Source organism: Chaetomium globosum, genomic scaffold (genome assembly GCF_000143365.1).
Source record: "Chaetomium globosum CBS 148.51 scaffold_3 genomic scaffold, whole genome shotgun sequence".
Taxonomy (NCBI): domain Eukaryota; kingdom Fungi; phylum Ascomycota; class Sordariomycetes; order Sordariales; family Chaetomiaceae; genus Chaetomium; species Chaetomium globosum.
Genome location: NT_165978.1, coordinates 1,281,799 through 1,293,950, shown reverse-complemented (window position 1 = coordinate 1,293,950; position 12,152 = coordinate 1,281,799). Strand labels below are relative to the sequence as shown.

The following is a 12,152-nucleotide window of genomic DNA, read 5'->3' as shown; positions in this document are numbered from 1 at the left end:
ACTTCGGGTGGAGAGGGGAGGGTGGTGAGGGTGTGGTTGGGGAGGGTGGGAAAGGGGGTCGGTGGGGAGGGGAATGGGCAAGAAGGGAAGGGCGTGGTGTTTCGTGTTGCGGTCTACCCTCCTCCCGCGGGACGGGGTGCTGGGGGTGAGGGAGTGGAGGACGGATCTGGTACGGAGCCGCCGGTTATTGTGGGTGACGGGGATGGGGATGAGGACGTGAAGGAGAAGCAGCCGGAGGGTGGAACCTCAGACGCGGCCGCGCCGGGCGGTGGCGAAGGCGAAAAGGAAATGGCGAAGCCTGTCGATCCCCTCCGCTGGTTTGGTATCCTCACGCCGCTTCCCTTGCGACAAGCCCAAGGACATGCTATTAAAGCGGTGGAAGAGATTATCCCACGGTTGGCGACGCTCAGCACCGCGATGGCGGCGGTGGAGCTGGAAGTGAGGAGGGCGAGGAAGAAGAGGGCCAAGGCGGAGAAGGCCGAGGAGAAGAAACTTGTGGCTCTAGAGGAGAAGATGGCGGAGGTCGATGTCAATGCGTGATAGGGCCGATGGCCGTTAGGGATCGTCGGAGAACTGGGAGCTAAGTGTAAATCATATCCCCACGACTGGTGTGCGATAACCTCGCTAATGGACAGTCTTTGGGTCCAATACTAAGATTTTGAAAATGGTGATTTCATTACTGAGTCCTCTGACTCGTCATTATTCCTTCGACTTTGCGCCCAATCGCACGATATACGCTGAGCTATTTCCAACCTATCCGAAAGGAAAGGTAGCCAAAGCCTGCCCATTACTTCATTAATCGGTCTTCCTCCCGACCCAACCCCCATGTTAATGATGATAGTTAAAGATGTAGGCACGGCTTTTCGAATAAGCCCTATGCGAACCCTTAATGGCCCGCCCATTCGGGCTCCCCCCTTGGTAGAGTGGGCTGATCCTTGTTCATACGGCATTGCTGCTTCCAGTTTGTCGGTGTGAATTTGTCGACGACGGATTTGAAGGCGGCCTGGATTTGGTCAGTTACCTATCTAGACTCGAATGCCAAGCTAGATGTGAAACTCACCAGTGTACAGAACGATTCGTCGCCCTCGAGATGATTCCCTGGCAGCTTGCAAGCTGGCACCGTGACGGGCTCATCGTTGTAGCGCATCCGCACGTAATACCCTTCCAGCTTGTTCTTCTCGCTCGCCGTCAACTCCGTCGTCGGCCGACGCCCGATATTCGCTGGAGCTCTTGTTGTCCCAACAAGCGAATCCCACCAGCTACTCTTGGCCGGTTCCTGGGAAGGCGCCGGGATTTTGGCATCCCTGAAGAGCTCAATCGCGAGGTGGCTCGTGAAGGGCGGCCATCGGTCCGTGTTGTACGCTCCCAAGCTCGCTAGCACGCCCGCAAGCGTGGTGTCGTGGCACCCGCTCAGGCCAAACCGGATCCGGTCGCTGTGGTTCCCCTGCCCCGTCCTCTTCAGCAGCGTCTGCGACCCGTCCCTAATTGTCTGCTGCTCAACGCTCCCAACCATCCGGCCGACAATGTCTCCCAGCAGGCCTCCTATGCCCAGCATGCGGTACTCCTTCGACTCGTTGTACCCGGCGAACCACTCCTCGACGCCGATCTTCTCCATGATGGCCCGCCCCTTCTCGTCATAGAACTCGCTGGGCAGCTTGGTCTCGGGTCCATGGGCAAGCGTGGCGTTGACGGTATCCATAATACCTGACAACCGCGGGCGCGAGTCCACGGCAACCTTGGTGTCCGGAGGCATCCACTTCCCGTAGAGCTTCTGGAGATACTCCATGTCCGGCGTCTTGTTCCACCTGTCGGCGGCGCGCTGGGCAAAGGCCCGCGACAATGCGGCAAACCGGCGGCAGTTGCCATCGTTGGGGTAGAGGGTCTCATCGCCGGGTACGCGGGTGAGGATGGTGGGGGCCGGGAACTTGCCGGTTGCGTCGGCCTCGCGGGCGGAGGGCGGGTATAGGGCCGAGAATGTCTGGTGCAGAGATTCCAGAGCACGGGGAACTGGGGTGGAGCGCAGATAGAGGAAGTCGGCCGAGCTTATGGTGGACGGGATAAAACCAAGACGGTCGACGTAGTGCTTGCGCAGACGGAGGCCTAGTTGGTAAGTGCTCTGCCGGCCGAGGTCTGTCAGGCTGCCCATGTCACAGATGTCGTCCAGCTGGCTCTTGGGGCCACCAGCAATGACTGGCTCGTCATTGTTGCCAAAGGTTTCCAAACGGCGTTTCCATTCTAGGGTATCAAAGGAATGGTCGGCTTTGGTGTTGGTCGAGGCGAGCACGGCGGATCGCATCTGGCGGGCACTGGCGCAATATGGCCACCAGGGCTGCAAACCGGCATTCTGGAAGCGAGCCGAGACGGGAGTGCGTTCACCATGGCGCATTAGGACTTGCACAAGTTGCAGCTCTAGGCCGTCCGGATAGAGCTTCCGGAGCTCATCATCCGTGTAGGGCGCGCGAGGGACCAGAGTTGTCATGGTGGTTTTGCACAAGATTAATTTTATTATAGAGTTTTTGAGGAGGGAATTGTGCCTGGAAACTACCTAGGCTAGGCACTCTAGCTAAGGGTGTTGAGGGGGGGGCATCAGTGTTAAATACACAGTAAAAGTGGAAATGTTGGAGCTTTTGAGAAAGGAAAGGGAAAGAAATCCCAGGTCCGGTGCCTGGCCTGGCTCGAGTCCCCTCGAGTGACGTCGCACATGATCCCGTCGGAAACACCTAACAAGGGATGTCCGATGGAATGTTGGTGGGGGCAGGTGCTTGGCATTCTGGGGTGCAACCTCTCAACTCGGGGCAATTGCCGTTGAGCAGAGTCTCCAAAATTTTGAGCCGAGATAGGAACAACTGCAACCACGACGCTTCTCACTCTTTTTGATTTTTGATTTCTCAAACTGCAGCTACACCTTCCACCCAAACCCGGGGCCCCAACCCTCCCGCCAATGGTCACCCGGGCCGACACCAACTGCGAACCTGGATAGTCTTATCGCGAAATGCACCATATCCACAAGCCGGGTCTTGGACTAGGGCAAATAATCCTGCGACAACCATGCGCGAACTGGGAAGCGTAGGCAGTGTCTGCCTACGTTGTCAGGTTCGCCTACTCGTCACATCCCGTGCCCGAACCCGTCGTGGCATCTCGAGTTCTAGCGGCACTGCTACTGCCGAAGATGCGAGAACTGACATACGAACAAACAATGGAGGAGGCTTGGGCGCCGAGCGGTCGGTTGACCGGCCCTCCATCGCACCGCACTCCACGCCTCGACACCCAATCTCGTCCAGCCACTCCCCTTCGGTTGCCATGTTCCAGAGCATCGTACAGAACCAAGCTCAGGCGGCTCCTCCTTTCGGCACCATGGTCGTTGGGACGGCCAACCTCGAACTTGTGAAGGACGTGCTCCGAATGCAAACAATGATGAGGGAGGGCGCCACCCTTGCCGAGGCATATACATACTTTCAGGAGACAGTGTATCCTCAAATTACGAAGGAGGGCGCCGCTGAGGTCTCGCAGATTGTCAAAAACCAGATAGCTGCCGTTCTCCTTAACAGGCTAGCTCTCGAGAAGGCGCGGGATTTCGACTCTAACCGGCTACCCAGCGTCACTCGCATCACTGAGATCATGCTTGAGCTAGACGTCCTTAAGCCGGCCGCGTGGGCTACCCTCGTGATCACGCTGGTCCAGCACATCTACCGACAAAACACGGTTCCTGACAAGTACGACTCGATTAAGGATTACGAGACCGCCATGGCGCGGCGAGACGCCCTCGTACATGATCTCCTTGGTGCCTGGCGCGTGTTCTGCTCGCAGAGGTCTCCCGCGCAGGGTGGCTCCTCGACAAAACCCCCAGTCACAAACGTCTTCAATACCGGCCCGGCTCGCCCGATCGGAAAGCCTCCGCAACAACTCACGCTCCAACAGGCCTTCGGGGCCATGTTCCCCCAGTACCTGACCCCATCTTTACTAAGGCCGACCTTTGCTGCGTTTGCAACGTACAAGCTTTTGACAGACGCTTTCAGCCGTGCCCGCGCCACCAAGGGGGAGGCTGCGCCGTTCCTTCACATGATGACGGGTTTGATATTTCAAACGCGGCCGCCCCGGCGCGAAGACTTCCAACCGATATTCGACACCTTTTTGGATCTCCCACACTTCGTGTGGCCCAAGCGGCAGAAAAAGGCCAAGGCTAATGCCTTTCTAGACCCATCCGGGCAACTGCCCGACAATGTCAACGCTAGTGTGCACCGTCAGCTAGGAGATGCCATCAAGAGTATGCATGTCAGGATGGTGGACAATGCTTGGTCGGAGTTCTGGGGTGATGAGGCCACCCCCGATGCCGCCCATATCGCCGAGCTCGGCAAGTGCCCCGAGATGTTCGACTATTTTATCCTAGCGTACACCATGATGCGCCGGCCACAGCAGGCCATCGGGGTGTGGAACAACATGGAACGCATTGGCATCAGGCCCTCTATCAAAACCTGGAACTCTATGCTCCATGGCTGTGTCAAGGCCAACAACCCCCGCGGCCTCAGGACCGTCTGGGACAAGCTGGTGGCCTCGGGCATCAAGTTGGATGCAACTATATGGGCCGCCCGCATCAACGGCTTCTTTGTCTGCGGCGAACCCGATGCCGGCCTCCGTGCGCTCGACGAGATGGCCAAGATTTGGGCCGCCCGTTCCGACCCTCGCTACGCCGCCGTGGCCGTCCAACCCTCCGTTGAGGCTGTCAACGCCGTCCTTTCTGGGCTTATCCGCCTTAAAGACCGCGAGAGGGACACCACACGCGTCCTCGCCTGGGCTGCTAAACGGGGCATCGACCCCGATATATACACCTTCAACACCCTCCTCCGGCCGCTTGTCCGCCGCGGCGACATGGCCGGCATCGACCAGATCTTTGATGCCATGCGTAGCACCAACATCCGCGCCGACGTTGCCACCTTCACCGTGCTCCTCGAGGGCACCCTCAACCAAATCGGCAACTTGCCCCCGGCGCAGCAAGTTTCCCTGGTCGAGCGCATGCTCGAGGCCATGAAGGCCGCGGGCGTCGAGATCAACATGCAGGCCTACGCCAAGATCCTCCACATACTCCTCCGCGAGGGCGACCGCGCCGAGGAGCCCGTCAAGGCCGTGCTCGCCCAAATCTGGGGCCGCGGCCTCGAGCTGACCTCGCACATCTACAGCCATGCTGGCGGAGCACTACTTCTCACTCGACCCGCCCGACTCGGCTGCCGTCACTGCCCTGATCGAGAACAGGCGCCTGCCAGCGACACACAAGAGGTATCGGACCGCGTCTTTCTGGGAGTGCGTCATCAAGGGGCTACTGCCCAGGCCGGCGAAGTCCGCCGCGCCCTGTACATATTTGACCGCGTCTTCGTCAACGGCAACAGCACCATCACCTTCGGCACCCTCTACGACCTGCTGCGGGCAGTGGTGGATGTCGGCGACGGGGAGGCTGCCGTGCGGGTCGTGGAGGCCGCGCGCAAGATTGGCACGGCTGACGAGGTGGGTGTCGTGCAGGGCGGCGGGGAGGGGAGGAGGTATTGGAAACATCGGTTCTGGCATCTGGCGTATGCGCAGGGGCTGATGGGGGAGCAGCTGGCCGAGAGGTTTTGGGAGGCCAATGTTTGACGAGGGGGTAAGTTGAGGGATTGTACGTATTTTACGAAATAGAGACATGTACTATACATACAGCAACATGGTTTCTGTACACCTTATTAGACTTCTCAACGCAATTGTTGATTCACAGTCAATTGTGAACATGCTGATTAACCACCAACCCGCTGACCACTCTTTCCTCCCCCAAAAAATATCCCTCAAAAAGGGGCGAAGTAAACAAACCCTCCCCAAAACCAAGGCAATCACCAACCAGCCCACCCATGCACACCCGCAGGAGCAAAAAAAAAAAAAAAACCAGTCCAAAACGATGAGACGAACGGGCTTAGCGTGCGGCACAGTCACAGTCGTCTGACTACGCCGTTTCAGGCTGACCTGCAACGAGCGTGAGCCTAGCAGCTAGCAGCCAGCATTGTGTGTGTGGCTGTGTTTTTTGCTCCGCTTGTATTCTCCACTGAGAGTGCTGACGTCGTATTGGGGAATGAGTTCTAACGATGTCACCGCGATGGGGTGGGTTCGGTTCGGGTGGGCTTGGTTTGGTTTGGTTCGGTTGGAGTAGGCAGCGATGGCTGGGGGGTTTGAGATGGGGATTACATATTCGTGGGTCAGGTGGTGTGGTAGACTTTTGGTGTCGGGGGTGTTTTGGGTTTGTTGATGGGTTCAGGGCTCGAGGGAAAGATATGTCCTCGTTGGGAAGGGTTCATCTCCGAGGTTGGAGGACTGGGTCACAGACAGGTAGGGGCGCGGGAGAAACGAAAGAGGTGGACAGACAGCCAAGTAGGCGTCGGAGTTGATTAGACTTCTATCTGCGTGCATTGCCCCATGGCAAGCGGCCATCCCATCCACTTAGCATCACCCATGGTGCTAATCAACCGCCATTTCATCATTCACTTTCCACGTGGACATCTCGCAGATCCAACATGATTCCTTTTTTCATCACAATCCAGACCCCCCTCCCCATCCCCACTCCCTGAGACTAGTTCAAAAGAAACCAAAAGGACAACAGAAACCGGGACAAGACTCCAGTTATCTTATCAAAACCGGGTACCCCGCTCGCTCCCATGCTATGTATGTATGCAAAACCCCAAACCAGGCCCCAAACCAGACCCCAAAAAATCTATTTTGCCATGTATCCCGCTCAAAGACACCCAAAAAGTAAAAAGTAAAACACAAAACGGAAAGTTAAATTAGGCATAGCGCCCCCCAATTGCCTGTGCCATCCAGCCCAATTCCGTAACCAGCTCCCCTAGCCCGGCATCCGGGATGGGGCTCGTAAGCATCAGCGACCCCGGCACCGCCGGCTGCTGGCCCACAGCGGCAGCGGCGGGGGTAGCCAGCTTGCCGGCGTCGGTGCCCGCGGTGCGCGGAAGCGAGTACGTCGACAAGGTGGCGGTGATGTTCCGCGCGAAAGGGTTCTTCTGGATTTGGGCGGGGGCGAGGACGTCCTCGTCCTCCTCGTAGTCGTCGTCGTCGACGTCGGCGTCTGAGATGTAGAAGCCCGGCGGGGAGGCGGAGTCGGGCGACTCCGGGCAGAGGGCGGAGAGCGGGAAAGAGGGGTGGTGCTTGGCGGGCAGTGTGGTGTTGAGGGTGGGGAGTCGGGGTGGTGTGCGGGTGGGGGCAGGCGGCATGGTGAGGTAGGCACTGGCGGGTGCCTCGGCAACGGCGTCGTCGACGGAGGCGATGGTCATTGCCGGGGAGAGGGTGCGCGGCGGGGGCGGGGACAGCCCAGTGAATTGCATAGTTTCCGAGACGGCCGAGGTGGCGAAGTTGTCGTCATCCTCGTTCTCCTCGACAATGTCCTCTGGTATATCGATCGCCGGCGCATTGCTGTCCTCCTGTTCGTGCTCGAGCGGGGCGTCATCGACGAGGAACCTGCGTAGCGACTCAGGCGAGATATCCCTTGACCTGCTGCCTTCAGACCTGGGGGCCCTTTCGAATTCCGCCTGCGGAATCTGCATGTCCTTGAGCGAAGACGAGCTCGACTTGCGGCTGAAAAGTTTCCGAGCTGAGAAGTGCCAGCGGGTGCTCGGTGATGGTGACCTGGACGGGCGCGTCTGCTGCGGCATCCGGAGGGGCGCAGTTCCAAGCCGACGAGCCGGCTCTGGGGGGGTTGGCGCTGGCCTGGGGGAAATGAACTTGCTGGCCGGGTCCATCGTCTTGAAGTCCGCCTCGTGCAGCGAGGTCAGCGAGGCGCTGCGTTTCCTCTGCGACTGCTCGACAGGAATCCAAAGAGTGTTGACGGTCTGCCCAGGAAGATATGGGCAAGTGTTCGTCGACGGCTGGGAGGGATCATGAGCCTCAGAAGCGCCGTCGAGTTCGTACTATATATGTCTCGGTCAGTGACTCAGGTCCGTCTCGATCGGGAAGTGGCACTTACGTAGTAGTAGTAAGTGTGACCCATCTTTAGGCCTCCATCCCGTTTCGGTATGCTCCCGGCATCCCCTTCACACGTGATATCCTTGAAGGTGTAGCAACCCTTCCATTGGCCACGGTCCCGTCGGCTATCGCGTTCCATGGTGTAGCTTTTGGTGAAGTTGTCCCAAGATCCGATAAGTTGTACGGCTTTGATTGAAGGGGGTGTTCGTCTGCTTCGTGTTAGTTTTCTGGTTGGAGGGTAAGACATTGCGTGGCCCGGCGGTGCCGTGTCGGGATAGGAATGCGCCCTTGAACTGCGAGGGCTCGGGTGAGACCACACTCGACAGTCTCGGGAGCAGAGCCAATCCTTTTGAACAATGCGCCGCCAATCCGGACCAAGACCAAGACGTACAGTTGGAAGACAATAAGAGAGAAAGAGTGGCTAGGTATGTCCAAAGAAAGAGTGACCGGATAATACCAAGAGAGCAAGCAAGCACAGGGCCAGACTGGGCAGCGAACGGATGGTCGGAGAACCAAAATGAAAAACGAGTGAGAAACAGGCGTGTTCAAAAAGAACTTACAGCATGAACGTAAAGAGCGTGGTGGTGGGATCCATCTTGATGGAACGTGGACTTGTTGCGCCTCAGAGGACCCAGTCTCGAGATGGCGCAGCAGGATCTCTTATAAAGTGGAACAAGTTGTGTGTAGCTGCCTTGAGCGTCTGGAACGACCGGCCCGGGGTGTGGTACCAGGGTACGAAGAGACGCGAGACGAGCGACTAACCAACGTGGCAGTCGTCTTTGTGAATGAAGGGCTACGGCGTACAGCCAATGGGAATCTCAAGAAAGACCCGGAAGCGCCGTGGTGATGCGCAGATGGAGGCGGCCCGTGGGGTTGAGTGGACGGCGCTTAGCCACGCAAGCGGCGACAACGAGTGTCACTGTTTCGAGTTGTTTGCCCGATTTCGACCAGATCGTTGCGGCGTTGACGGATGCAGAAATAGCCCACTTTGAGACGACTGTGCCGCAGTGTTGGGTGGACTCGACTGGTTCGATGTTGTGACGCAGCAACACAGCAAAGTCAAAGTCGTTTGAGGGGGGGGGGGGGGTTGGCGCAACTTAAGAACCTTGGAAGCGCGATCGTGGAGCGGGTACTAACATGGTGGACACAGAGAAGGCTCCGATGGAGCGCGCCATGACGAGCATTATTTCATTTTCTCTTTCCCTCGATCGAAACCCTCAAACACTCACTCACACACACACCCCACAGCCCTCCCACAGGACCCCTAGGGCTGCCAAGTCAGCCCCCCGGGCGCGATGATTGACGGAGCGCTTTGGCCCTGTTGTCGCGATGTCGAATGGGATGACAGATTGTGAGCGGCTGACGGAAGGATCGAGGCTGGGGATTGGGCCGTCGACTTGCACCTCCATGCACCGCTAATCTCGCCAGGGGTCCAGGTCGGGGTGGCCCTGGCAACCATCGACGCCATGTGGGGATTTTGTGTGGTTGGGGTGCAGTCGATCAAGGCGGATGGTTGCATCCATCGCTGCATTGTTTCCGTCGGCGGCTCTGTTGGTTCATCAAGCGAGAGACAAAGAGATCCCGACACGCCCCGAATCTGGAATTTGCCGTCATTTGAGATCCCGCCGTCCAGACGCGGTAAGGGCTGTTTCCAATTGACAACACACAGCAGCTGTTCAGGGAGAGCGGCACTGACGGGGTGGTTGGGGGTTCTAACAGACAATGACAATTCGATGGTTCGATCGCTGTGCCGCGCAGAATACCTAGCTTGGGAATAGCTGGTTAGCTTACATAGGAAAACTAACTCGTGTACCTGCACTTCTGCCCAGGCTCCGCATGATGGCATTGCCGCACGAGGCGGGAACTGCAGGCGTGGTCACCGCCATGCTTTCCGTGCATGTTCGCCGCAAAAGGCACCCAATTGGACTCCAACCAGATTTTCCAGAAGAGGATGACTCGCTGCCCCATTGTGTGCGTGCGGTGTGTGTGTGTGTGTGTGTGTGTGTGTGTGTGTGTTGGCGTTACCGTGTCCCGGGGTGGCTGCAGGGCCCGAAGCATGTCTCAGCTGAATGAAGCTGGAAAAACAGACAGCTGTCAGGCCTCGACTGGTTGACTGGTTCTTCCTTTGCGGCGGTATCATCGGCCTTCTACTCACAACCCCGTCGGAGTTGCGGGAATTTCCGTCTTCTGTGCCTGACGCGATGTCGCATTCCCACCAGTGGTGGACCGGTTTCGAACATGAGATCGAAAGCTCCATTTCCCAGGGGCACAAAAAAAGTGGATTCTCGATGGGGATGAGACGAGCGACGAGGGTCAATGAGGACGAATCACAGTCATCGAGTAGCCTTGAGACAAGACCCACTTTGCGGGCCGCTCGCATCCATTGCTGTTGATTGGTCATTGAAATACGTTGCATTGTCTTCGGGTCCTTGATGTGCCTGACTGTCACTCAACCAAAACACCAGAAACACTGGGAAAACGGCGAAACCCTTACACGCCGTTCTGGTCGAAGGATAGCCCGGCCAAAATTCAAATGACGATTGTTTACGACTCAAGCTGAAGCGGGTCGTTCATTCCCCACGTAGAAGGGCAATCCTCGTCGTTGAAGGGCGCCAGCACAGTCAATCGTGCGACCTGCAAACGCGGCCCATGGCATGAACCGGTCATTTCGGATGCGGCCACCAGCAGTCCCAAAGCAGTCGTCTCACCTGTTTCGTCAGCAGCTGATCTTCCCAACCCGGCAAGATGAAGCTGACAACACCTCATCAGCTAGCTCCGATGAGATTTTAAGCTTTCGGAGGAAAAGCATCAGGAATATCTCTGATTGGGAAGAGAACGACAACACAAATTGGCTGAACCAGGTCTTCGAATGTTTCTCGAAGCAATTGTCAATGTCTACCTGGCTGGGTCCAAGCGTCGCTTGGAGATTCCAATGCTGTGCGACAGTTTGGTCGGCTGAGGTTTCGGGCTGTGCGTGTTGCGCAGAGTTGCACGGAGAGACCCTGATTTGCAATAGCAATTCAAGTACTCGAAACGCTCAACACCCCCATGGTCTAGAGCTTTTGGTTGTGCTTCATGACGAAACCACATTGTGGCTGCCTGGTTGACAAAAGAATATCACAAATAAGAATGGTGTCTCAGGATTCAATATTCAGAAACTGAGCTCAAAATTTGGGGCCCGCGTATAGTAGCCCTCACACATCAGTCTGTGCCCCGTGTCTTTCCAATGTACTCCTGTGCATGATGGACTCTGTGAACTGTACTGTAAATGGCTAACTCACACCATATCCCATTGTCCAAACAGTCAAACACCCTCCAGTTCGGCAATGGCGACGGGTACCCGAGAATAGATGACACACCATAACACCATGCAGCTGAATCCTTCCCGCGCCACACCACACTCCACCTCACTCATGTAACACACCACTACATCACAACGTACCGCACCATCCACCACACCACGCCACATACTTACCACCCAAGCGCTCGGGCCTCAATCAAGCCGTTCCCGCCTTACCAAAACACAGCGCCGCCAAACCGCAGATGACCGAAAGCCTCCCCCCAACCTCCCTTCCAGCGCCAACCGGCTGCGCCGATACCATGCTTGCCCACCTATATACCTAGTTAAGCCGCGCCGTGACGCCGCAGACGTCGATGTATGTATGCGGTGTAATCTGTCTCCACAGACGACCACGCCGCCGGCAGCGCCGTCTCGAAAGATGCCCGCAAAAAAAGAAGAAAAAAAGAAGCGGCGCTGTTGTCCAAACGGGTATTATCATTAAATATGTGTACGTAGTGTAGTAGCAGTGTGATGCGAGTGTGTGTGCGCGCGCGCCCGGAACTTTTAAGAAAGAGTGTAGAAGCAAACAAGCAACGCAAGCAAGCAAGCCAGCGCAAAATGACCTTCCGGCCGGCCCACCCGGCCCGTCCGCCCTGCCAGCCAGCCCCTACGCCGCGCTGCGTTCCCATAGCTAGCCTCGCAATCAACCCATCCATCCCTCCCCTCCCGCTGCCGGTCGTCCTGGCGTTCTACCCGGAGTGAGAAATACCAGCTGGGAGATCAATAGCTATACATTATCTTCGTCTTCGGATCCGTTTTCTCTCTCTTCCCTTGGGCGGAAAATCATCCTGATGTGCTGGGCCCTGGCTTGTGACCGGTTTTCCTTTCC

At 57.2% G+C, this 12,152-nt stretch overlaps 4 protein-coding genes across 4 annotated transcripts in view; 2 read left to right on the top strand and 2 right to left on the bottom strand.

Annotated features, from left to right (window-relative positions):
- Nucleotides 1-540, top strand: part of CHGG_05704 (uncharacterized protein) — a gene marked incomplete at both ends in the record, with an annotated part of 1,026 nt that extends 486 nt beyond the window's left edge. The window contains one exon of the mRNA XM_001221798.1: nt 16-540. Within this exon, the coding sequence (XP_001221799.1) occupies nt 16-540 (525 nt within the window). The remainder of the gene's footprint in view (nt 1-15) is intronic.
- Nucleotides 541-886: 346 nt separating this feature from the next.
- CHGG_05703 (uncharacterized protein) lies at nt 887-2,479 on the bottom strand (the record flags this gene model as incomplete). Its single annotated transcript, XM_001221797.1, has 2 exons — nt 887-1,003; nt 1,061-2,479. 2 exons carry the CDS (start codon nt 2,477-2,479, stop codon nt 887-889), a joined length of 1,536 nt encoding a protein of 511 aa, XP_001221798.1.
- A 569-nt stretch (nt 2,480-3,048) lies between these two features.
- CHGG_05702 (uncharacterized protein) lies at nt 3,049-5,622 on the top strand (the record flags this gene model as incomplete). Its single annotated transcript, XM_001221796.1, has 1 exon — nt 3,049-5,622. The coding sequence occupies one exon, from the start codon at nt 3,049-3,051 to the stop codon at nt 5,620-5,622; it is 2,574 nt and encodes an 857-aa protein (XP_001221797.1).
- Nucleotides 5,623-6,794: 1,172 nt separating this feature from the next.
- CHGG_05701 (uncharacterized protein) lies at nt 6,795-8,578 on the bottom strand (the record flags this gene model as incomplete). The annotated part of the gene is made up of 3 exons (XM_001221795.1): nt 6,795-7,928; nt 7,985-8,108; nt 8,544-8,578. 3 exons carry the CDS (start codon nt 8,576-8,578, stop codon nt 6,795-6,797), a joined length of 1,293 nt encoding a protein of 430 aa, XP_001221796.1.
- Nucleotides 8,579-12,152: the final 3,574 nt, after the last annotated feature.